Source organism: Octopus sinensis, linkage group LG5 (genome assembly GCF_006345805.1).
Source record: "Octopus sinensis linkage group LG5, ASM634580v1, whole genome shotgun sequence".
Lineage (NCBI taxonomy): Eukaryota > Metazoa > Mollusca > Cephalopoda > Octopoda > Octopodidae > Octopus > Octopus sinensis.
In genome coordinates this window covers 127,698,381-127,726,218 of record NC_043001.1, presented here as the reverse complement: position 1 = coordinate 127,726,218, position 27,838 = coordinate 127,698,381, and the positions used below count along the sequence as shown (strand labels likewise).

At 37.5% G+C, this 27,838-nt stretch overlaps 1 protein-coding gene across 1 annotated transcript in view; it reads right to left on the bottom strand.

Annotated features, from left to right (window-relative positions):
• The window catches only part of LOC115211708 (Bardet-Biedl syndrome 2 protein-like), a 62,274-nt gene that overhangs the window by 20,981 nt on the left and 13,455 nt on the right, over positions 1-27,838 (bottom strand). The window contains exons 4-15 of the mRNA XM_029780360.2: positions 26,452-26,577; positions 24,934-24,996; positions 23,642-23,719; positions 20,802-20,906; positions 15,947-16,033; positions 13,393-13,470; positions 11,993-12,050; positions 10,615-10,712; positions 7,084-7,182; positions 5,104-5,160; positions 3,381-3,414; positions 2,143-2,206 (exon numbers count right to left, since the gene is read on the bottom strand). Of these exons, the coding sequence (XP_029636220.1) occupies positions 2,143-2,206; positions 3,381-3,414; positions 5,104-5,160; positions 7,084-7,182; positions 10,615-10,712; positions 11,993-12,050; positions 13,393-13,470; positions 15,947-16,033; positions 20,802-20,906; positions 23,642-23,719; positions 24,934-24,996; positions 26,452-26,577 (947 nt within the window). The remainder of the gene's footprint in view (positions 1-2,142; positions 2,207-3,380; positions 3,415-5,103; positions 5,161-7,083; positions 7,183-10,614; positions 10,713-11,992; positions 12,051-13,392; positions 13,471-15,946; positions 16,034-20,801; positions 20,907-23,641; positions 23,720-24,933; positions 24,997-26,451; positions 26,578-27,838) is intronic.

Sequence of the window (27,838 nt, the reverse complement as noted above, 5' to 3'; positions counted from 1 at the left end):
TGCAGCATTTGTACCCTTTATGTAGATCTAGGGGAGATTCAGCATGACACAGAATGAGACAAAACAGGACCTTTGAAATAAAGGTACTACTCATTTTTATTAGCTGAGTGGACAGAAGCAACGTGAAATAAAGGGTCTTGCTGAAGGACACAATGCATCCCGCCATGAGTTTTCGGACTCACAGCCTTATTGATTATGAGCTGAATACCCTAACCACTTAGCCATGCACCATTAAGAATATAGTAAAATAATGTTACTGTTATAAAGCTAAAGTTTAGAACAAATTAGAATTAAATTTTAAAGTGAAATTTTAAATTTAGATCACTTTAAAACAGGAAGTTTATACTGAAGAGCCAAGAATGGTCTTGAGCAAATTGGTAGCAAAAGATAAGAGCAATACAAATGTAATAAAAAAAAAATGTTATCCATTCCTGTACTCATTCTATATGACAGGACTCCTTCCACACTTTTCTTATATTGATTGGTGGGTGAAACTTCATCTCCACAGCTAGTACTGCAAAAATTGCACCCATTGCATATTGTAAAGTGGATGGTAAATAAGCAGAGAAAGTGTAGAGTTGCGTGTTCCCTTAAGTCCTGTTTTGCAGCAGACTTTTTAAGCTCTCAAGTGGTATCTTTTCCATGAAATACAGGTAAGAGTTAGTGACTGGAAGGGCATCTGACTGTAAAACAATACCTCAATAATATATTTCTTTATTGCCCACAAGGGGTTAAACATAGAGGGGACAAACAAGGACAGACAAACGGATTAAGTCGATTACATCATCCCCAGTGCGTAATTGGTACTTTATTTATCGACCCCGAAAGGATGAAAGGCAAAGTCGATCTCGGCGGAATTTGAACTCACAACGTAACGACAGACGAAATACGGCTACGCATTTCGCCCGGCCTGCTAACGTTTCTGCCAGCTCATATATATATTCATGCTAGCATGGAAAAATTAATGTAAAATGAAATATGAAAAATATGTTGATGCCACAAAAACAAAAATGCAGCCAGTATACTCTGTAAATTGGTTGGTGAAAGAAAAGGCATTTAGCCGTAGAAACCAGGTCAAATGATAGCTGTGAGTATCAGTCTATGGGAGCTTCTGCTCCCAGAGACATACAGCTTGGAAAGCATATGTAAAGTGATGAAGATGATGATGATAACAACCATGACGACGAAGACGATGAAGATGAGAGAAGAGGGTGGTTACTGACAATGTTTTACAAAAGACGTTTCATGTTTAAGAATAACTTTGAAGAAAGGCTGCTTCCCCGAGTGAAGACGATTGACCTGCAAGAGTCCTATGTTGGTGCCATGTAAAAAGCATGCATGCTGGTTTCACATAAAAGCGCCTGTGCAATGCCACATAAAAGCACCCAGTACACTCTGTAATGTGGTTGGCATTAGGAAGGGCATCCAGCCATAGAAACCATGCCAAATCAGGCTGGACCTGGTGCAGCTCTCCAGCTTCTCACCTCTGGTCAAACCATCCAGCCTCATGCCAGCATGGACAATAGATGTTAAATGATGATGAAATAATGTTGTGTAGCAAGTACATTTTCTCAAAAAAAAAAAAAAACCCCAAAAAAACAACAGCACAAGGTGAAGAAATGTAACTTAACAAATTGTATAATTAACTTTACATAGATTTTCTATACCATTCATTTTCCTGTAGTTTAAATTATTTGTATTTATAGAGTAAAATATACAAATACTTATTTTTAATACATTTTAAAAAATTTACATATGCAATGTACCAAATATTTTTATTTGTTCTAAAGTGTGTCACAAAAAAATGTTTTGATATATTTTAGACATGCAAATATTACAAATGTTTAGTCTAGACTAGAAATGTTTTCAACATACAAGTTGAATTTGCAGCCAAAAAAGGTAGCTCAACTTATACAGCAAGACAACTTTGGAGAACCAAGTATTCCATGTGAAATGCAGCGGGATTTTGGAAAGATAGTAATGACGTTTGAATGTTTACACTACATACTACCTCAATTAGTAAGCAGGAAAATACTATATGTAGCTGATGACATGAACTACTATTTAAGTGACAACATCTGCTGTCACTTCTATAGCATTTTACTACCAAATAAAATTGTTTTATGCTAGGCTTTTACTTACATTACATGACTTTCACCTTTGAATATTCCTTCAGCAAATACAAGGGCAGCTCGGATAATAGTATCTAAAGAAAAAAAAATCCATAAATTTTAATTAATTCATCCAAATTAAATATTTACTTATTTATTATTTTTTTTGTGGTGTGAACTGTTTTTTTACAATGCTTAAGGTAAACAAATAACATTCTTCTAAATATGAAATATTACTTCTCTTCTTTGAAGTCAGAGAATGTAATATTTGATAATATGTTAACAATATCATTATAGTGAGAGAGACAAGCTAATGGAAATTGTTGTCTGCAGTCTAAATTCCTTGAAGTGCTTTTTTTTTCATGCTTTTTTTGTTTTAGTAGGCACAGGTATGGCTATATGGTTAAGAAGTGCTAAGTCTATGACCCAAGTAGGCCATGGTGAGATTTGAACCCAGAGCACAAATAGCAGAAACAAATACTGTAAGGTGTCCAGTTTGACATTTTCACAGTTCAGCCAATCCTGGATTGGTCCTTTTTTTTTTTCATCAACCCTAAAAGGATGAAAAACAAAGTTGACCTCAGTAGGATTTGAACTCTGGGTGCAGAAAAAAGGAACAAATACTGTGAGGCCTTTTATTTCATATTCTAATGACTCTGCCAGTTCACTGCCTCTATGACGATCTATTTCCAAAAGCTAAGAGAAATATAGCACATAATGTTATGTATGTTGTCTAAATATATATAATGCAGTACCTGCTGAGGATTTTGACTGGAGAACCCAAATTGGGAGTACAATCTTATCTGCACAGAAATTTTTGCTGTTACAATTCTATCATAAACAAATAAACATTTAGGCACAGGCATGGCTGTGTGGTAAGAAGCTTGCTTCCCAACCACATGGTTCTGGGTTCAGTCCCACTGTGTGGCACCCTGGGCAAGTGTCTTCTACTATAGCCTTGGGCCGACCAAAGCCTTGTCAGTGGATCTGGTAGACGGAAACTGAAAGAAGCCCATTATCTATGTGTGTGTGTGTGTCCATCACCACTTGACAACCGGTGTTTGTGTGTTTATATCCCTGTAACTTAGCACTTCAGCAAAAGAGACCAATAGAATAAGTACTAAGCTTAAAAAATAAATAAGTCCTGGGGTCAATTTGTTTGACTTAAAACCCTTCAAGGTGGTGCTCTAGCATGACCACAGTCAAATGACTGAAACAAGTAAAAGAATAGATAGTAAAAATGGAAAGAAAACAACAACAATATCTTACCATTGGTGGTGTTTATCAACAGAAGAACTTGAGCCTGTAAAAGGAAAGAAAAACAAACAGAAAAGATTAATGACAAGAAATTTATTAAAACTCAACAATTTTATTGGGTTGGTTCAATGTTAATTAAAGCTCCCTGACTTTTTTTTATTAATACTTTAATCCTTTAGCATTCAGATTACTCTGTCAAATGTAATACTTATTTATTAACATTTTTAAAAATCAGTCATGTATTATAATAATAATGAAATTATTGTATACAGTGCTCAGGTGCACCACAACTTGTCAGAAAGTGCGTATAAAGTATATGCAGTAATGTACAAATGTCTGGGAAGTGAACAGTGTTTGAGTCAGATACATGTTTGCGTGTGTATGGAGGGGAGAAAATCAGGTGTAGTGTTGGCGAATCTCAGAAAGCATGGAAGTTTTGAAGGATGCAGTGCTCCGACAACTAACAGCTGATGCTGGCAGTTTGTTCCATGCTTCAGCAACTCTCAGCGTGAAAAAATGTTTCCTAAAGTCATGGGAGCTGTGCTGTTTTCTGACTTTGTAAATATGTCCACAGGTGTTAGATGGGTGGAGTTTGAAAAGGTGCTCAGAGTTATTGTTTGTAAGATGGTTGATAATTTTATGGGTGTCTGCCAAGTCAGCTGCCAGACGTCAGAGTTTCAATGTGTCCATGCCCAGGGAAGCATCTTGTAATACATTATCAATCCTTCTTTCCAGATCATTGGCCCTCTGGAATCCTATTCTTGCTCATGTCTTTCCAGCAGATGTTGATTTAGAAAGGTTCAGGAGGAATTAATGGCATCAATCTCCCAGATCAAGCAAGTAGAAATCCCTGTCCCCACTACAATTTGATTTTATGCAAACAGATTTGTTTTCTCTGGCTCTCCTAAGTTAGCAGGAACAGGAATGTAAATCAAATACAAATATATTCATTTGAAACTTTGAAAATCTAGAATTCTCTGTAACTAAACTGTATCCTAAATTTTAAACATTTAATACTGAATGCATTAATACCTGTAGCTGCGATACCAGTGCCGGTGGCACGTAAGAGAACCATCTGAACGTGGCTGTTGCCAATGCCGCCCCGACTGGCTTCCGTGCCGGTGGCACGTAAAAAGCACCATCTGATTGTGGCCGTTTGCCAGCCTCGCCTGGACACCGTGCCGGTGGTACATAAAAAGCACCATCTGATCGTGGCCGTTTGCCAGCCTCATCTGGCACGTAAAAGCACCCACTACACTCTCGGAGTGGTTGGCGTTAGGAAGAGCATCTAACCGTAGAAACATTGCCAGATCAGACTGGGCCTGGTGCAGCCTTCTGGCTTCCCAGACCCCAGTTGTACTGTCCAACCCATGCCAGCATGGAAAGCGGACGCTAAATGATGATGATGATCATCATCATCATCATTTATTTATAACAAAACAAAACAAACAGCTTCACTCCAGTTTTTACGCTATCACACAAAGTTCACGATAATCCCTAAAATCACAGAATGAAAACTGGTGAACTGGGCCCTTTTTTGTGAATTATGTTTTGTCCACAAATACAATATCACACAAATGTTTGGATACAATCAGCTGAACTCTCGATTGGTAGTCTAATATGCAGTCACTGAATAACGTCAATAAATGTTTTCAGAGAAGGAGAGAAAATATTTCAGCTTCAGTCCCCACCACCAAAAATCAATGCAAAATAAAGAAAAAAAGTCGATTCTTACTGGAGAATCCTCTGATGCTGGTTTCAGACAAAGCCTTGAGTTAACTTTAGTATCTGTCTGTAATGAAATTTCATTTTAGTGAATTTCTTTTCTTTGAATATACATTAAAAGCATTTAGAAATAGCTAATAGAGACAGAGATTCCTGGTGCAACAAACTAAAATACATCTTGGTTGATACCACCTGAAAAAAAAAGGAGATTGTACGTTTTTCTACATTCTGAGTTCAAGTCCCAGTAGAGTTTATCAAAATTGACACAGCTAAATGCCGCAAATGTTGTATGAAGTAATTATTGATACATTAATTCAATGTCATCAATACAGTAGTTTCATTGCATATGAGTGGGTGCTGAAAAGTTCCTGGCTTTGGGTAAAAGAAAATACAGGAGCATCAGTCAATTATGATTTTAGTCAACATATTCCCCTCTCAGATTCACACATTTATTGCAGCGGTTCTTCAGCTTTTCTAAGCCCTGTAAAAGAACTCAGAAGGTTGGACCCCTAACCAGGTCTTTCATGATACCCTTAATGCCAAGAATTTTTCAGCACCCCCTTGTAATTAATTCCAAATACTCTTTTACTCTTTTTACTTGTTTCAGTCATTTGACTGTGGCCATGCTGGAGCATCGCCTTTAGTCGAGCAAATCAACCCCAGGATTTATTCTTTGTAAGCCTGGTACTTATTCTATCGGTCTCTTTTGCCAAACTGCTAAGTTACGGGGATGTAACACACTAGCATCGGTTGTCAAGTGATGTTGGCGGGGACAAACACAGACACACCAATGTATACACACACACACACACATATATATATACATATATACGACAGGCTTCTTTCAGTTTCCATCTACCAAATCCACTCACAAGGCTTTGGTTGGCCCGAGGTTATAGTAGAAGACACTTGCCCAAGGTGCCACACAGTGGGACTGAACCCGGAACCATGTGGTTTTGCACAACAATGTTTCAAAAAGTAAAGTTTGCTTTAGATTGAAAACATTTTTACTGTTTTGCTTCCAATTAAAGTAAACAAGACTTTAGATTAACAAACGATGTCAACAATATAGATTAATGGTTCTTTTTAAGACCCTTCCAAACCATGCTAGTGGTTGTAATGGTGATAAGGAAAAAAAAAAAAGAGGTGAGGGATGTTTATGGTTATAAAGATGATCAGGTGTAGAAACTCAACCTAAACAGATCTGTTAGATATTTCTCTATCTTTTAATCCATACAGCTAGAGAGAAGCTGTCTATGTATTTGTAGTTTGTTTCTAATCCTTGCTGTAGGCATCTTTAAAAAAAACAGACTGAGACTACTACTGCTTCTCTTCCTCATCTTCTACATTAAAAATAACATTACTACCATCACCATGGCTACCACCACTGCCACCATCATCACCACCACTACTACTATCATGTGTGTGGAAGCACTCCGTCGGTTACGACGACGAGGTTCCGGTTGATCCGAATCAACGGAACAGCCTGCTCGTGAAATTAACATGTAAGTGGCTGAGCACTCCACAGACACGTGTACCCTTAACGTAGTTCTCGGGGATATTCAGCGTGACACAGAGAGTGACAAGGCTGGCCCTTTGAAATACAGGTACAACAGAAACAGGAAGTAAGAGTGAGAGAAAGTTGTGGTGAAAGAGTACAGCAGGGATCACCACCATCCCCTGCCGGAGCCTCGTGGAGCTTTTAGGTGTTTTCGCTCAATAAACACTCACAACGCCCGGTCTGGGAATCGAAACCGCGATCCTACGACCGCAAGTCTGCTGCCCTAACCACTGGGCCATTGCGCCTCCACACTACTATCATAACATCATTCTCTTCATTAAACTCTTTTCTATTTGCTGTAGCTCACTCGCCCTCATCTTCGAAATAATAGTAAAGACAATTTACAATTTAGTTAGCAATGACTGATAATGAGAAAGATTTATGATAGAAATAAAAAGAAACCTCAGGTGATCTTCATGAAAAACTTACAGGTATAATACTTCCTGTTGTTTTATTCCGTTCATCGGGACTGAGCTTGATAGTACTTGGTATATTGTCTTCATAGTTTTTCAGTTCCATCAGTAGATTCTGAAATATTATGTGCAGAATAATAATAATAATAAACATTGTGTACAGTGCTCAGGTGCACTACAACTCATCTAAAGTGCATATATAATCAGGTGTAGTTTCGGCGGATTTCGGAAAGCACGAGGGCCTTAAAGGATGCAGTGTCATGGCAGTCAACAACTGACGCAGGCAGTTTATTCCATGCTTCAGCAACTCTGAGCGTGAAAAAATGTTTCCGAAAGTCATGGGAGCTGTGTTGTTTTCTGACTTTGTAGGCATGTCCACGTGTGTTAGACACATGGAGATCAAAAAGGTGTTCAGTGTTGTTGTTGGTGAGGTGGTTGATAACTTTGTGGGTGTTTACCAAGTCCGTCGCCAGATGCCGGAGCTTCAGTGAATCCATGCCCAGGGAAACAAGGCACTCAGAATATGGTAGGTGTCTGATGAAGGGTATGCGTTTGGTTGCACGTCTCTGGACAGATTCCAGGAGGTCAATGTTATGTGCAGAATAAGGATGAACTCAATACAATACAAGTGTGGGCTGAAAAGTTCATAGGCTGACTATGAAGGAGTGATGCTAGAGTTGTGAAATCTTGCATGCATTAAATTTCAAACTCTTCTTATTAATAACTGCATTGTTTCTTTTCAGGTAAACTGACATCTCACTGTTCAAAGAAGACTTCAGAAGTAACTGGCAGTGACTACTCTTGAAAACAGACAAAATTTGGCATCATGCTGTTATCGAGTACCTGCAGAAAATGGGTTTAACCTCCAAGGACAGTGTTAATGTTCCTCTTGAACCATTGCAAATCAACATCTACAGGAAAGGCATAAGCCAGGAGTGAGTTCCAATTCTGAGAAAGACAGATTTGGTGCAGTGGATAATGTAGGACTGGGACATGGTTGTTGGTTGGCATCCTTTTTGTCTCGGGAGACAATGGAGTTGCGCATAAAGTAGTCTAGTCCGGCTTTTACATTTCATGTCCTGATACATTTCCTGCTGTGGCTGTGTAGTCCTATCCTGGACAAACACTCCCTCTGGCAGGTACCACAAATGCACTGAAGACTGTTCCTGGCTGGTTGTAATGCCATAGTTTCTTGTTGACGTCTTTTCTTGTCTTTCCATTTCTCCTCTCTCTCTCTGTCACTCTTTCGTATTCCCTCTGGGACATGATAGACACAACAAGAATAACGAGAGGAATTATTATTTATATTTTTAAAAAGGCGGTGAGCTGACAGAATCATTAATAAGATAGACAAAATGCTTAGCAGCATTTCTTCAGGCTTTACAACCTGAGTTTAAATTCTGCTCAGATGACTTTGTCTTTTATCCTTTCAGGGTTGATAAAATAAAATACCAGTTGAACATTGGGGTCAATGTAATCGACTATACCTATTTCTTTATTACCCACAAGAGGCTAAACATAGAGGGGACAAACAAGGAAAGATATAAGTATTAAGTCGATTACATCGACCCCAGTGTGTAACTGGTATTTAATTTATTGACCCCGAAAGGATGAAATGCAAAGTCGACCTTGGCGGAATTTGAACTCACAGCGTAACGCAGACGAAATACCGCTAAGCATTTCGCCCGTTGAACATTGGGGTCAATGTAATCGACTATACCTATCTCACAAAATTTCAGCCTTGTGCCTATAGTAGAAAAGATTATTTATATTATAATAATTTTCTACTTATTTCTCAATATAAGTAATATTTATTAGTTTTTCTGTAGGGCACAGATAAACAAAGGTACAGAAGAGGTAGGTACCATAAATCCTCGAGTATAATCTGCATTTTTTTCCCCAAAATTTAAAGGTCAAAATCCCAAGTGCATACTATAAACGAGGTTAAAAATGAAAATAATGTTTGAGTCTCTATTTGCTGTCCGTCAATGTTTATTCAGATGCATATTGTGATGTTGGGCGTGAAGATACCTTAAGCTAAGCCTGAAAGCAATGAAGCCATAAAAGAATCATCCATAACTTGCAGTAAGCCAACATTTATTAAAATAAAAGTATTCAGAGCACAGAATAACCTGTAACAAAAACACTTTGCAAACATATTTACATTCCCATATAACAGTTAAGAACATCACCATTATTGTATTATGCATGCACGGAAGTGTTTGTCCAACTAGGTGCTGCTGGCTTAATTACGCACGACTCAAGTTAGAGAAGGAGTGCATATTATACACAAGGGTGGACTATACTCGAGGATTTCCAATCTACAGTGGAGAAGGCTAGCCACTGGATTTGGCTAAAAAGAGACGATGAGCGATGGCTAGAAGTATATTGAGTTCTTCATAACCAGCTGATCTAGCAAGCGGGGCCTCATATCAGTGAGGGGGGCCGGTGCTCATTGATGCCGTCAAGAGGTAGGCCCCGAAACGGCGCGCATTCTCTCATGATGACCCCATACACTTGCTAGCTTCCGGTATACGGAGCTTTTAACTGGTAGCACTTGCATGTGCAAGTTGTTTGCAAGACATTTAAAATGCTGGTCTGAAAAGGTCGTAACACTGCAGCCCTTCTGTGTGTGACAAGAAGTAGTGATGATTACTGACTGTTACAATGTTTAGAAGGCACCTCATCATTGGCTATGCCAGCTACAGGAAGATGAAGAGTGATGATGATGATTTGTGTAGAAGTTGTCAAGTAGCTTCTACATTTTCTTTTCCCACTTTATTCTTTAGACATTGACAGATTCTTATGTCAACTCATTAGCTACTAACGTATCCTGAGGAATATAGTCCCATGAATATAGTCAGTGTTCATAACTATTGTCATTTTTTGGGGTCTGAATGAGAGTCAGTTTGGCCCTCAGAGCCATCTGATGGGTAAAGTAACAAGCAAATCACTTGGTGTAAAGCAAGTGGAATAGATGGTAAATTCATTCATGACTATATCAGTTACTGTGCCATATCCACAGTAACCACACACATACACACACAAAATTCTGATACAATCAATAATAATGTTTTTGTCATTTAACCTGAATGTATATATTTGTATACAATATAAATATATAAATCAAAATAAATACAATATAAATATATAAATCAAAAGAATGAATAAATTAGAGACAGTCAGAATCCTAAAACACATACACATATATATATAACAAAGGGTAAAATTAATTAATTAAGAAGTAATCAGTAATTTCACCAAGCAGAATTTGGCATGAAAAAGACCATTTCATGGTAAGCTTAAGTGACTGCTACTTCTAAACTTCGGTATGTGGTGAAGCAAATCGTTGCTGAACCCTATTTATAAAGTATATGTATATAACTATAGCTACATGTTTTCTAAAAAAGAAGTCACAAGGATATGGTTTGATCTGGGTCCTAAGAAATTTTACTTGTGAATGCTTAAATGAAGTTGAATAAAATATGGTGACTTGCAATGTGCATAGCTATGGATACTTTACTGGGGGTTCTCAATATCAACATACCTGTTTCTTTTGTGTGAGTTCTCGGATAGTTTCTTGTTCCAGAGTGACACTAACTCCAAGACTAAGAGTTTCAGACGTCAAAGGGTTATAGCCACGAACTGAAATGTAAAATATTATTGTTAACCTCTAAATTGACTGAATCGGGAGACAATGTGTTATATCCTCAGATTAAGTATAAAAATACTTTCATAGAAATTATTAGCAGAAGTGGTAGAGTACTGGACAAAATGGTTTGTAGTAATTCTTTTGTTTCCTTATGGTCTGAGTTCAAATCCTACAAAGTTCAATTTTGCTTTTAGTCCTTCCAAGGTTTATTTTAGAATAAGGTATGTCACATACTGAGGTCAGTTTAATCTACTACCCCATCTCACCCCAAATCTCAAGTATACTGCATTGATCTTTAGTCATCACATCTGTGAGGCCAAGGATCCTGAAATCTAAGCTTGCATTTTTCTCAGCTAATTTCATTTATTTTTTTATTGCATTGACTTCTGAGTAGTCAGAAGTCAATTTTGACACATGAGCATTGCGAAACTTATAGAAGTATGAGGGGGAGGGGGTAACAGAAAATACAGGAGGATCATTTAATTATGATTTTATTCAACATATTCCACTCTCAGATTCACACACTTATTGCAGCAGTCCTTCACTTTTTCTGAACCCTGTAAAAGAACTCAGAAGGTTGGACCTCCAACTAGGCCTTTTGAAATTAAATGCCACAAAGTATGTAGCCCTATATGGTTACTTCACCACTTTTACTTTAATAAATAATAATAGCATTGGATATTTCAAATGAGAAATAATAAACATAATGCTCCCCTCCCTAAAAATACCTTCATTTGTATCACTACCCTTATGCAATCCCTTGTTACTTGGGTTCAATTTGAGGGAACCACTAGTGTAAAGAATCTAGTCAAGCTATTTAATGCTTATACTGACATTACAGTTCTTTATTCTTTAAAATTACAATATTAGTTTAGTGTGAGCAAATCAAAGCAAAACTTTACACATAACTGATGGAATCATCCCAAGTTTATTAGTAGTAATGTGTTTGTCTGCGTTTGTCCCCCTAGCATTGCTTGACAACCGATGCTGGTGTGTTTACGTCCCCGTCACTTAGCGATTCGGCAAAAGAGACCGATAGAATAAGTACTGGGCTTACAAAGAATAAGTCCCGGGGTCGATTTGCTTGACTAAAGGCGGTGCTCCAGCATGGCCGCAGTCAAATGACTGAAACAAGTAAAAGAGTAAAAAGTAAACAATGTTCTGATGTCCAGATTTACTATCAATGGGAAAGGATGTAAAACAGTATTTAATAAATGAATATATAAATTTTCAAAAACAGTAACAGAGGTAATGAAAATTTGAAATGCGTTACCTTCACCATCTACAGAACAGCATATCATTTGTTCCTTACCAAGTTGTGTATATGCTCCCTATGGAATAAGAAGGTTATGGAATTAATGAAGAAAGCAATAAATGAAGAGCATAAAAGCATGATCATTGGGATGTAGTTACCATAAAAATCATACACTTTGTCTTTGCTAGCATATATTGGATGGGTTGGAATTATAACATATTTTTATTCCATTTGTTTCTGTGTCATCTCATTTGTGAGGTCCATTCCCAGACTAGGCTATGTGTTGTGTTCTTGAGCCAGACACTTTATTTCATGTTGCTGCAGTTCACTCATCTGTAGAAATGAGTTGTGACATCACTGGTGCCAAGCTGTATCAGCCTTTGCCTTTTCCATGGATAAAATCACTGGAGTAGAGAAGGGAGGCTGGTATGCATGGGTGACTGCTGGTCTTCCATAAACAACCTTGCTCAGACTTGTGCCTTGGAGGGGGAACTTTCTAGGTGCAATTCCATGGTCATTCATGACCGAAGGGGGTCTTCTTATATATTGGTCAAGTAACTGGATGAAGACTGGGCCTTTGTCAGTGTTTTAATGACCCAGCAAGATTACTCTACTGCAACTATGATATCTATAAAAGGCCTTTCATTTTTAAGAAAACGTCTGTAATGCTGGCATCACATTATATACCCCTAGTATGCATTGAAGGAGGAGATGATAGAAAGGGCATCGGAATGTAATCTACCCGCTCCCCAATCTCAAAACAATGCAAATGGGAACACTAAAATGCATTAGCATTAGATGCCCAACATCATATGCATTTGAAGTAGAGCTGTCTTGAAAGCTACTGGTTTGGAAACCTGTACAACCCATTCAGGGATCTGTTTCCCTGTGATTTCTAGGTTCTCCTTTGGTATATACATGAAGTAAATCCAAAATAAGTTGAATACAGGAATCTTTCTAAATGCAGGGTTTGTTTGTGTAATCTGAACTCCCGGAGAAACAAGTGTAAAATCTACCAATGATAATATAGTTTCTACTTTAGTCAAAAGAAATCGTTTGGAACAAACAATTGTGTCAACTGTCAAAAAGGGGGAAAACGAAGGAGTTTGGTCATGTAACATCATGACACCCTACCTCTAGCAAATAGTCATATTTGAAGAAACCTCCAGTAAATGAAATATGGAAAGGCCATGAGTAACATCAATAGACAAGGAAGAAGATGGTAGAAAACTTAATGTTGGTTGATGACTGAGAAAGACGGAGGGAGGAAATTGCATCTTTTGCTGTGCACTTGCAGCCTTAGGCAATGGGCTTTCACTGCTTGATTGACTAAAGGCAAACAAAGACAGAATTATTCTGAATACAAAATTTAACAGTACTGTTTTGTAAGTTAAAGAACTGTGAACACCTGTATTTACCTGTACAATACCTGCCACTGAACTTGGGAAGTTATCTTTGAAAAGAACTTCCCCTGTACGGTCATTACGAACATCAACCTGAAAGATTATGAAATTACATGATTTATTTATGTTTTTTTTTTAATGTTTGGTAATCAAATCATATATTTCTTGCTGATTGTCTTGGACAAGTTACATACTAACCATTACATAATGGTATGCATTTCAAAACCATTTCATTTGAAATCTTGTTATTACATTAACCTTCTAGCATTCAGATTACACTGTCAAATGTAATGCTTATTTATTTACATTGTTTTGAATTTACGATATATCATTTCATAGCTTTGAGATTTCAATGATATGATTGCTTATTTTTATGACATAGTTGGGTAGGTATGAGAAGCTGGACATGGCCACTTTGAACATAGAACAGGTAGAATACTTTGGGCTGGATATGACCAGTTTAAATGCTAAAGGGTTAATGAATATGGAAGATTTCAGTAGGTAAAAATGTGTCTTGTATTCAGTTGAACTTTAAATACCAGCTCAATACAACAATAGATAAAATAACATTAGTTATATGACTTAATCCTTCCAAATTCCTGATTGCTTTCAAAAATTAAGACATACACAAACATGACAGAAGTAAATAGACACCCTTATAATCATTAAAATTTATTTAAATCTGAAATTATACATTCAAATTATTTATTAATCGCTATAATCATCATCATCATCATCATCATTTAACATCCGTTTTCCATGCTAGCACGGGTTGGACGGTTCGACTGGGGTCTGGGAAGCCAGGAGGCTGCACCAGGCTCCAGTCTGATCAGGCAGTGTTTCTACAGCTGGATGCCCTTCCTAACACCAACCACTCCGTGAGTGTAGTGGGTGCTTTTTACGTGCCACTGGCACAGGAGCCAGGGGAGTCTAGCAGTGGCCATGATCGGTTGGTACTTTTTACGTGCCACCGGCACAGAAGCCAGTCAAGGCGGCGCTGGCATCGATATGCCCTTTGCATTTTTCAATGCAAGGACCTGATTAGGCAAGTTACTGATCCGATGACGAATATCCTCTCGCAAAATTCCTTACCAAGTTTCCTGCAGTAATCTCAAAAGATCTGGCTTTGAAGATGCTTTCTTGTTCTTTTTATGAAGTGCCCTACCATGGAAGTGTTTTAATGCCATTCTCATCCAACAAATCTTGGGTAATTTTAGCCGTGTGACATGGAGCCCCATCTTCCATAATAGTCTTCTCTAATCATTTCACTGCTGGAGAAGATTGGAAGGAGTCCTTTCTGCAATATGGACACATATTTATCTGAGTTTATGTTTCCCTCACTCTCCACCAGCTCTGATGAACTATTGCTCCAAATTACTCCCCAGACCATCAGAGAATAGCTGCTGTTTCATTGTTGGCTGCAATCTTTTCACATCAAATTCTTGATCACAGAATCTCCAGACCCACACTCGACCACTGTCAGGAAATACAGCAAATCTGGGCTCATCAGAGAATATGACTATCCCAAAATGATAGCGACCTCTCCACCATTTCATTGGCCCAATCTTTTTTTCGCTTGATATTGGCTGGTTGAAGAAGTGGCTTCCTTCTTGCTACTCTGTCACAGTAACCAAGTTTGTGGAGATACATGACAGCTGTTCTAAGACTGATATCAACTTGTTCTGCTCTATCAGATGCTTTGTAATGAGGATTATCCTCCACTCTTCTCTTAGTAAAGAGAACAGTGGAGGCGCAATGGCCCAGTGGTTAGGGCAGTGGACTTGCGGTCGTAGGATCGCGGTTTCGATTCCTAGACCGGGCGTTGTGAGTGTTTATTGAGCGAAAACACCTAAAAAAGCTCCACGAGGCTCCGGCAGGGATGGTGGTGATCCCTGCTGTACTCTTTCACCACAACTTTCTCTCACTCTTACTTCCTGTTTCTGTTGTACCTGTATTTCAAAGGGCCGGCCTTGTCACTCTCTGTGTCACGCTGAATATCCCCGAGAACTATGTTAAGGGTACACGTGTCTGTGGAGTGCTCAGCCACTTACACGTTAATTTCACGAGCAGGCTGTTCCGTTTATCGGATCAACCGGAACCCTCGTCGTCGTAACCGACGGAGTGCTTCCACACAGTAAAGAGAAGGGTCCTATCAGAGGACCCTAGTTGATCTGGGCGATATGATGTGGACTCCTTCCCCTCCCTAGTGAATTGCACAATTACTCTGTTAATTGTAGAAAGTGGGATCCCAAGGTTTTCTGCGATTTTATACAAAGAACACCTTCAGGATGACCCACAATACAACCTTTTTGAAATTCAGACAGTTTCAAAGCTTCTTTTGTACATGGCATAATTAAATAGTCACATACAGAATCAGAAACATAAAAATGTCAATCAATAAAAAATATAAACCTTTACAAGTTAGAATAAACATAAAACGATGTTTTATGGGGTGTCTATTTACTCCTGTCAGGTCTGCGTATAAGCACTCTACTTTTGTTAGAAATATGACAATGAAGATTTCATATACTACTGAGATTTTTTTTATAAACAAAAAAAGTAACCTTACCTTACCATTAGTCCATCCAGTAATCAACTCAGGAACGCCATCATTGTTAATATCAAAGCTGTGGATTGCAACTGCTTGGCTTTTAGACTGACATAGCAGGAAAAAAAACATAATTTCCTTTAAATCACATCTTTGAATGTGTTGCTTACATATGTATGAATCTCTTATTATAAAAGGCAGATTTTATCTGCCTCCCTTTGGGAGTTATACAAATCTACAATATAGGATTTCTTCAATTACAATTTACCTAGCAATTTTAAGAGTACAATGCATCGCGGCATGCCAGGTCCAGTTTTTAAAATTTAAACTCCAATTAAGCAAAATTTACAGAAAACTCACATTCTGGTGTGTGTGTCAAATGCTTTTCTTAGTCTGGTTTACACCACACGCAAACGCACACACACACAAAGGGAGCGAATTGTTTCACTGACGCTATCACCCTTCTCCTCCTTTGTCTTTGCAAGTTGGCAGCTATTAAAGTGAAAACAGTGAATCCGACAACGATAAAGAAAACGAATTGGTACCTGAATGGAGTGAAAATTTAAAAACTGTTTCTTTCGGTGAGTTTTCTGAAGAAACTGGACCAAGCCACAGACTTTCCCAGAAGAGTAAAGCCTTAGACTATTTCTATTTACTTTTTCGAATGAGCCTATTTGAAATCATTACGCTAAACGTAAACAAACCGAAAGAAAGGATAGTTTGTTATTTCCCACAATCTTAAATGAAATTAAGGCCTATTTTGCCATAAATATTATTATGGGTATCAGAAAGTTACCCAGAATAACAAATTCTATTGTAAAATTTTGTTGTATACCCAATTGAATATTAGCTAATAACCCATTTTCTATAGCGATGTTTCAACAAAATTTTAATAATTTTACAGAAAATTACCCAGAATAAAAAATTCTATCGTAAAATTTGTGTGTATACCCAATTGAATATTAGCTAATAACCCATTTTCTATAGCGATGTTTGAACAAAATTTTAATAATTTTACAGAATGTTACCCAGAATAACAAATTCTATCGTAAAATTTTGTTGTATACCCAATTGAATATTAGCTAATAACCCATTTTCTATAGCGATGTTTGAACAAAATTTTAATAATTTTACAGAAAGTTACCCAGAATAACAAACGAGCCCTTCTGGGTATTAGCGCGCGTCTACGATGAGTCTACGATTAAAAAAAAAATTACCATCATATTTTTCCATTTTAATGCATTTTTTTCGCTTTTATATAAGGGAAGTAACTCTCTAAAAATATCTACGATGTGTCAACGATTTAAAGAAAAATTTACCTTAATTTTTTTTCAATTTTTAATGCATTTTTTTGCTACTTTTTGGCTATAACTCTCTAAAAATGCTTATATAGTTATTTCCCTTACAACCCGAGCAACGCCGGGCGATACTGCTAGTCTCTAATTATAAAAGGCAGATTTTATCTGCCTCCCTTTGGGAGTTATACAAATCTACAATATAGGATTTCTTCAATTACAATTTACCTGGCATTTTTAAGAGTACAATGCATCGCGTCATGCCAGGTCCAGTTTTTAAAATTTAAACTCCAATTAAGCAAGATTTACAGAAAACTCACATTCTGGTGTGTGTGTCAAATGCTTTTCTTAGTCTGGTTTACACCACACGCAAACGCACACACACAGTGGGCAACGAATAAGTGAAACTAGATGTAATATTTGTTTCTCTCTATCACGCTGATAGATACATGAGTAAAATGTATGGGAAGCTAACACATAAGTGTGAGTGAAAATGTTCTTGGAAGAGAGTAAATAGCCAGAGATAGTGATTTGAGGAAGACTACATTAAATAACCGTAGTGGCTTGTGTTAGTAATAAAGTAAACATACACTCATACATACATACATACATACATACATACATACATACTACATACACACACACCACACATACATACACACACATACATACATACACACATACATACATACATACATATACATACATACATATACATACATACACACACCACACATACACACACACACAGTATTGAAGCTTGAGAACAATCAGATACATTTGCAACACATCTGTTGAAAATATTATTGTTCACACACATACATATACATATATACATACAGACAGACAGACAGATAGACACACACACACATACACATGATCCAGCATGGCCACAACCTCAATGCTGAAACATATAAAAGAATAACAGAATATAAATGTGTGCATGTGTGTGAGAGAGAGAGTGTGTGTGTATATGTATGTATGTATATATATATAATAATGCGGTTTTTTCAACAGCTTGAACTAAAAGTCAGAGGGGAATGGGATAAACTACTTATATTAACTTGCTATAAAAGCAGGTAGTAATTTTATCTTGTCCTTATTCATAGTGCAAGTTTTGAAGAGTGCATTTCGATTTTAACAGCTATTTTTTTCAAAGCTATATTGGAACAGCCTAGAAGACGAGCCTCATCCTGAATGATCTGTAGAACTCGACAAGGACATCCTGAAAACCCTGGTGGAACAAAATCTCATCGTAACTGTTGAGGAACTAGCAGAGAAGCTTGGATTTGGTCATTCAACCATTCATTGAGACCTGTGTGCTATCGGAAAAGTCAGCAAATTGGGTCAATGGGTTCCTCACGAACTTTCCGAGTCTAATTGCATGCAGAGAGTGAATGTATGCTTTTCTTTGCTGTCACATCTCACCACTACTGCGCTATGTATATCTATATATATAAAACTGTAGTTGTGTGAGTGTCTGTCCCCTTCGATTTAGATTCCTAACTACTCCCACATTTTGCGGTGCAGTTTAACCAAATTCGGGTAGCTTATAGTCGTGATTCATATCGAGCCCGTCTGAGTATTAGCGCGTGTCTACGATGAGTCTACGATTTTAAAAATAATTTAACATCATTTTTTATTCCATTTTAATGCATAATTTTTCGTGTGTCGATGGCGGCGGAGTTGGCGTCCACGCTCACACCTGCACCTGTGGGGAAGGGAGTGTAAGGAAATCAACGTCGTAATGCGTTGTCAAGGAGACCAGCGTTCTTTTAGAACAACGACTTCATGGCTTGAAGACACCAAAACAGAAATGGCTAAGAAAGCGTCTACATGAGTCTACGATTTAAAAAAAATTTACCATCGTTTTTTTCCATTTTAATGCATTTTTTCGCTATTATATAAGGGAAGTAACTCTCTAAAAATGTCTACGATGAGTCAACGATTTTTCAAAAAATTTACCATCATATTTTTTCCATTTTTAATGCATTTTTTGCTATTTTTTGGCTATAACTCTCTAAAAATGCTTATATAGTTATTTCCCTTACAAACCCGAGCAACGCCGGGCGATACTGCTAGTGTACAATAAACGAATGTGCGCTCAGATATATGTTTACCAGTGTAATGTGGTTATTTAACCCCAGGTAAGCCATGCCCAAACAGACTTATCATTAAAAACATTTTCATCATAACTTTATCTTAAGTCTGTCCTTGTCTCTTTTCAAGGCTTTTGGCATGGTTGCTATTTCTAGCAGGATGAGTGATCATATTAACACTTTGTGTCAATATGGAACTAGCTTTGACCAATCCTCTAGGTGCAGGAGTGGCTGTGTGGTAAGTAGCTTGTTTACCAACCACATGGTTCCGGGTTCAGTCCCACTGCGTGGCACCTTGGGCAAGTGTCTTCTATTATAGCCTTGGGCCGACCAAAGCCTTGTGAGTGGATTTGGTAGACGGAAACTGAAAGAAGCCTGTCGTATATATGTATGTGTGTGTGTGTTTGTGTGTTTGTGTGTGTGTGTTTGTCCCCCTAGCATTGCTTGACAACCGATGCTGGTGTGTTTATGTCCCCGTTACTTAGCGGTTCGGCAAAAGAGACCGATAGAATAAGTATTGGGCTTACAAAAGAATAAGTCCCAGGGTCGAGTTGCTCGATTAAAGGCGGTGCTCCAGCATGGCCGCAGTCAAATGACTGAAACAAGTAAAAGAGTAAAAGAGAGTAAATCCATTCACAAAACACTCCTGCCTTCTTGGCACTAGGACCATCATGCTTCAGTATCTTGATAATTACTTCAAGTGTGAGCTGAGCTCAAATCCCACTATAGGTCTACAGTGGCACTAGCCTCAATATATTACATAATGTCTCAACTAGTGTCACAGTATCCAAATTACTCGGTGTTGTTATACATACAAGGTGTCACATAAGAATGACAACATTTAAATGTGTTTATACACATTTATACATTTAAGGTGATCAATTGGTGGAGTTGTTAGAATACCAGAAAAAGTATTTTACGGTTTTCATCTCTGCTCTCTGAGTTCAGATCCCACCAAAGTCAACTTTGCATTTCATCCATCCTTCCGGGGTTGATCAATAAAGTATTGGAGTTGTGATTCTTCTTCTTCATGCTTCTGTCTCTGTCTGTCTATCTATCTCTCTCTCTTACACACATACACACAAACTTACTCTTTGAAAGAAATTGACTGTGTTCAGTCCGGGAGAGGAATCAGCTCTATCAGATTTAAAGTGCTCAAGACATGCCCCTACTGTTCTATCAGAAGTTGAGGACACCACACACACACACACACACACACACACACACACACACAAACACACACACACACACACAACACACACACACACACACACACACACATCCACTGAAAACTCAGAATAGAATGTTACGTTGGATCTATCAACTTGAATTACATTTACTCTCTACTACCTTAATACACATGTCCATGTGTATTTCTGTGTATGCACCATACAAAATCAAGCCCTTTCCAAGTTAAACTAGTCCACTAATAAGTTAGTCTTTCTAAAAACAAGAAGGTAACCAGTAGCTAAAAATACCAACCTTTATTCTCCACTGCCGGGAAGTACGTTCATAGATACCCACTGTACCATTTTGTAATGCATAGGCAAATTTATTGTCACCCATGGAATGTAAGCATGTAACTGCCTAGAAAACAAATAAGGTAAAGGTGATTATACAGCATGGAAGACATCACTAAATCTTTTTACAGTATTAAATAAGTATCAAAACTGCTAATCAAAAATTAAAATTCACAGTAGAGCAAAAAAGAGAGAAGTAAGATACCAAAAATGGTTTGAATTCGTTGCATAGAATTAAGATTGTATGAACCTACAGGGTGGATGGGTTGATAGGATGTCAAACTCCACTAGATCAACAGTTTACTCTTTTACTTGTTTCAGTCAGTTGACTGCGGCCATGCTGGAGCACCGCCTTTAGTCGAGCAACTCGACCCCGGAACTTATTCTTTGTAAACCCAGTACTTATTCCATCGGTCTCTTTTGCCAAACTGCTAAGTGTTGGGGACATAAACACACCAGCATCAGTTGTCAAGCAATGCTAGGGGGACAAACACAGACACACAAACACACACGCACACATATACATATATATACATATATACGACGGGCTTCTTTCAGTTTCCGTCTACCAAATCCACTCACAAGGCTTTGGTCGGCCCGAGGCTATAGTAGAAGACACTTGCCCAAGGTGCCACGCAACGGGTTTGGACCCGGAACCATGTGGTTGGTAAGCAAGCTACTTACCACACAGCCACTCTTATATACAGTCACCATCATAGCAAATATTCAAGTAGGTATTGCAGTAAAGAAATAGGAATGCAGCATAATTAACAGATATTTTGTTTACTTGCAATATCAGATTCAAGTGCTCTTGAAGGTATGAGGAAGCAACTTTAGTATTCAAGTTGAAACTAGAATCCTGAATTATTTTGTTCTGCCCTATCATTAGATCAGGATTCTAGGTTTGGTTGATTTTTGCTTCATATAATAAATGTGTGCAACACTCTGTCACACATTAATTGACATCACACACACATACAAACACACACACATACTAGCACAAATGAGACATTCTATAATGGTAATGAATTTCAGTTGGTATGTTCTTCAATCACTTTCTTGAAACAAATTTCAAAATATAGACATAATTTTAGGCTATGATAACACATAAATGTGAATACACAATTGGCAGTGGCGTTTATCACCCACTAGCAGTATCGCCCGGCGTTGCTCGGGTTTGTAAGGGAAATAACTATATAAGCATTTTTAGAGAGTTACTTCCCTTATATAATAGCAAAAAAAGTGCATTAAAAATGGGAAAAAATGATGGTAAATTTTTTTTTAAATCGTAGACATGTGCTATTAACCAGAGGGCTCAATATGAATCACGTCTATAAGATACCCGCTTTTGGTTAAACTGCACCACAAAATGTGGGAGTAGTTAGGAATCTAAATCGTAGGAGACAGACACTCACACAACTTCACTTTTATATATAAAGATTTTCCATGCTGGCTTAGGTTGAATGACATAAATATTAAAAACCATGATAACAATTCCTTTCAAACATTTATTGGGTCATAAGAAGTAGTTTCAGCTGTGGATTGAAATCAAGATGCAATAATATTAGTCCTTCTCTATTGTGCTTTTCTTTTTTTTTTCCTAGTCAGGAGGGAGGGGAAGTGTCCATGGTCTTTACAAGACTGCCTAGACTTGTGTGACTGATGCTATTACAGTTCTTGAATACTTGCAAGTCAACATCTGTGGAAAAGACACGAGTATTGAGAGAAATGACCATTTGGATATGATGAACAAGCTGTGGTGATTAGTGGCAAGCATGGAGAGAGAACAACAACAAGATTGATGAGAAGAGGAGAAGCAATTGGACTGAATGTGCCTGAATAGATGACATGAGCCCAGCCAGATCAGAGACCATTACAGTAGTGTAAAAAAAGACAGAGAGAAGAAGCAATGCATCTGTGGGACAGAGACTGAAATGTATCTGAGAATGACTTTCTGCCAGTCATTAGTGGTGGCCCTTCCTGGTTGCAGTTTAAGATGTCTCTGTGGGCAGTAGCAGCAGCACTGTCTCAGATGTGAGAGCAACAATCCATTGTGGGGCTCACCTAAGATTTTCAGAGTGTCAACAACTGCAGGGGGAACTGAAGTATCTATCCCCTGGTCAAAATGATAAGGGCCAATTGTGGGATGTGGTCCTAGCTATGTTATGTTTCCATCAGAAGAGATCTTCTGGCGATAGTGAAGTCTACTACTTGGAACAATTGTGAGGGTTCTAGTTGAATGCTGCTCATGATTAAGGGAAAAGGATGCAATGACATTTTCTTGATATGAGTAGAGTTTGACAACTACATGACAAGAACTAATAATGCAAAAAATAAATGAATGAAACATACAACCTGGGGCTAATAATCATCATCATCATCATCGTTTAATGTCCGTTTTCCATGCTAGCATGGGTTGGACGGTTCAACTGGGATCTGGGAAGCCAGAAGGCTGCGCCAGGCCCAGTCTGATCTGGCAGTGTTTCTACAGCTGGATGCCCTTCCTAACGCCAACCACTCCGTGAGTGTAGTGGGCGCTTTTTACGTGCCACCTGCACAAGTGCCAGACGAGGCTGGCAAACGACCACGATCGGATGGTGCTTTCTACATGCCACCGGCACGGGGGGCCAGACGAGGCTGGCAATGGCCACAATCGGATGGTGCTTTTTATGTGCCACCGGCACGGAGGCCAGTCCGGGTGGCGCTGGCAACGGCCCTATATAATAATGATAATAATAATAATAATAATAAAAACTTTTAAATATATATATATATGTATATTTCAAAAGTTGTTAATCTTACTTCTGTTTCATTCATTTCTGCAATTATTTCATCTTCCTTGAAGACTCTTATATCAAAATCTTCAGAGCCAACAACCAGCTGAAAATAAATAGATAAATAGATTTTTATTTTAGAAAATTTTCAGTATTTGAAGATTAAAAAATTACTGATAGAAGAATACACTTTCTGTATATATTTTAACTGAGCTACAAATATATATATATATATACACGATAAGAAAATGGAGAAATACATCTAAATCAAATATCAATTACCAGATAATACTCAATCACATACTTTATTAAACCACCACATAAGATACTGTAGGGTTAATTATAAAAAGCAGAACAAATCAGTGTACATAAAGGAATGTACATAAAAGAGTAATGTTGTATAATAAGTAGAATATATATAAAAGAGAATATAAATATAAGTAAATATAAATATAAGTATAGATTACATCTTACAGCTGTTTCGGCCATGTAGATAAGTATGTCTCATTTTACCAATATTAGCCTTTTATGGTAGGTCAATATATAGATATAAATGAGATATTTACAAAAATATCATAAGGCCTCTTCGGAGATTATGTAATATAAATCAGTCTACATATATATCCACATAATTGTGGGTACATACCCATAATACAACATATACATATACATATGAGTGTATATACTCACACTCCTATACATATAAAAATATATATATACATAATGATATAAATAAATAATATAAATTAGTAAACATATATATGTTCCACATCCAATGTCTCAGTTTTTCGACTTAATATTGTGATAATAAACATACACATATTAGTACCTAGATGCAAATATACATAGTCAATAGTACATTATATTACTTCCTACTAATTTCTAAAGTGTCATTAAAGTTAGCATCATTATCGTTGTCAATACCATTAATGCTACCATTATTATCATTCACTTGGGCAAGTGTCTTATACTATAGCCTTGGGCTGACCAAAGCCATACGAGTGGATTTTTATAGATGGAAACTGAAAGGAGCCTGTTATATACATATCTATATAGCTGAGTGTGTGTGTGTCATTGTGTCTGTGTTTGTCCCCCACCACTGCTCATCAAAAGGTGTTGGTGTGTTTACATCCCCATAGCTTAGTGGTTCGGTGAAAAGACTAATAGAATAAATACCAAACTTAAAAACAATAAGTACTGGGGTTGATCTACCAGAGTAAAATTCTTCAAGGTGGTGCCCCAGCATAGCCGCAGTCTAATGACTGAAACGAGTAAAAGATAGGATGAAAATGAAAAAAAATACTATTTTTATTTCCTTACCTCATTCAGGTTATCTTTATTGAAATCCACCAATGCCAGTGAACACACATTATCTCCAGTGACCTGAAACACATCAATGTGGAAAAAAAAGTATAAAGTTGTACTTGCAAGGGACGTTACTCTGACAGTCCTTAACTTGATGCATTCTACCAATACTGCCCATTGGCTGTTTGGTATTGACATCATCATCATCATCATTTAGCGTCCGCTTTCCATGCTAGCATGGGTTGGACGGTTCAACTGGGGTCTGGGAAGCCAGAAGGCTGCACCAGGCCCAGTCTGATCTGGCAATGTTTCTACAGCTGGATGCCCTTCCTAACGCCAAGTACTCCGTGAGTGTAGTGGGTGCTTTTTACGTGCCACCGGCACAGGTGCCAGACGGGGCTGGCAACGGCCACAATCGGATGGTGCTTTTTACATATCCTTCATTATTCATCACTATTTCCTCACCTCTTGCTATCTTCCACTCTCCATCATACTCTTATGTCTCTAGTGCTACAGTAAAATGCACCCAATGCATTCTGTGAAATGTGGGGGTTGAGAGGTCCCTTTAATCTTATTGAAAACACGACTAACTCTCTTGAGTTTGTGCCATAAAAAAATGCACCCAGTACACCGTAAAGTGGCTGTTGTTACTAAGACTATGCAACCATAGAAACCAAGCCAAAAATGAAACTTACAAGTGATATGTAGTCTCTTGATCCATCTAGAAGTGCAGCAATAACCTGTCCAATGCATACCAGCATGGAAATCAGACATAAAATAATGATGATAATACATAAATTTATGTGAGTGTATGTGTGTATACACATACACACATATTGAAACTTATTTTCCAATTGACTAACATGTTCCATAACATAGAAAGTAAAGGGAAAATAGTTTTTGAGTTGCAAAATTTCATGCTCAGCTTAGATTTTCAGGAATGCAATGCCTGCATAATATGAGGAATGCATGCACATACACTGGTGGAGGCATTGGTTAGGGCTTACAAGCCTCTCAGATATCATCATCGTTTAACATCTACTTTTCTGTGCTTGCATGGGTCAGACTGAATTTTGTTGAGACAGATTTTCTACAGCTGGATGTCCTTCCTGTTGCCAACCTTTACCTGTTTCCAGGTAAGGTGATATTTCCCTATGGCTAGACAGAGGTCTAGGACCAAACAACGTTGCTTGTTTGCAACCATCACATGATGTCAGGTCAAGGGTATACACACACACACACACACACGTATATTACAAGCTTCTTCCTATTTTCATCTATCAAGTCCACTCACAAGGCTTTGGTCAACTGGAGAAGGTGGCACACAGTGAGATTGAACCTCAGACTACATAGCTGGGAAGCAAACTTCTGTAACATACAGCAACACCTGCACCAAACATAGGTTTGGAAAACATTTACATAAATATTTACAATTATAAACAATGAGGATCAAGTACAGATTGTCTCAGGTGCAGGAAACTAAAAAAAACAAAAATGTAGAGATATTACAGGTATAAACAAAATGTTACTTACAGTCCAAAATACATCATTGCCTTCATAGTCAAAACCTTGTATTGAACAGTTGCCACCAACAATGGCCAGTTTGTTTTGGATTGATCCAAGATTTCCAATAGAAATTGCATTAGCACCATCAGATATCTAAATAAATAAAAAAAATTAAAGCATATACCTATGTATATATATATATGTGTGTGTGTGTGTGTATACATACATGAAATAATATAGTCTGTTAGTGATAATACATACATAGTAATTTTAAACAATCATCATATAATAAATTCAACCAGTTCTTAAAATATCCATGACATGTATCAGTGTTTCCAGAATTGCATTATGAGTTTTAGAAGTTGCAAAAGGTATAAGTAATTAAATATATTAAAAGGGTTTATTTCCCTCAGGTAGTTTTAAACAAAGAAAATTAAAAAAGTGAAAGCATTAACAAATATGGTAAACAAAGATCAGTTGGGAAATTTGAAGTTATAAATGTAAGTTAATTATTATAAAGTGTAATGAGATCTGAGTGTCTATTAGTGGGTCAAGAGTGATGAGGAAAATATAGAATATGTGATAAATAGTTACATAGTAATGCATTCAATTAGATGGTTGTATGATCTTCCAGCATGTTGGGAGGTACTTATTGAAATGGCGACATTTAGTAAAGGTCTCTGATCTGATATTTAGATAGTTCATCATTCCTATGTATAAGGATCAATGCTTAACTATTTAATGCTTTTGAGTATGAGATTATTCTCATCAATGCATAACCTACAGCATATTGTCCCATTTCAGTATAGTCTGTATTTCTCAAGAAATTTTACTTCCTGCTGAAACCAATAGCATGTTCTTTCAAACTCTAGACATAACTTGATAGTTTTGTATCATTCTTTTCTATACTTCTGAAAGAAAGCCTAGAGTTGAAGTGTGTGTCTGTGTTTGTCCCCCCAACATCACTTGACAACCGATATTGGTGTGTTTACATCCCTGTAACTTAGCGGTTCGGCAAAAGAGACCGATAGAGACCGAGAGTAAAAGGAATTGCAACAGGCATGCTTATCTCCAGTCTCGAGCTAATCGACTTTTTCGTTTTCCACATGAAACGGAAAATAAGGCTGGAGAAGAAATGCCTGTCGCAAAGTGTGTTTCGTAAAAGATGGAAGTCTATAGCAAGTATGTTGCGAGTGAAAGAACCTGTTTAATCGAGAATGTAAAAAAGGATAAAGCAAAGTCTTCAGTGTGAGTATGTGGTTTGTGGGGTCGACCGCGTCCTCCGCTTCATTTTTTGTTATTCACTCATTCTCATTTAATTGTATATATTTCAACTGTTTGTTTATTCATTCGATACCCTGACCCCCACGTTTGTTTTGTCCCCTCTTTTTCTCAACCTTATGGTGAATAAAGA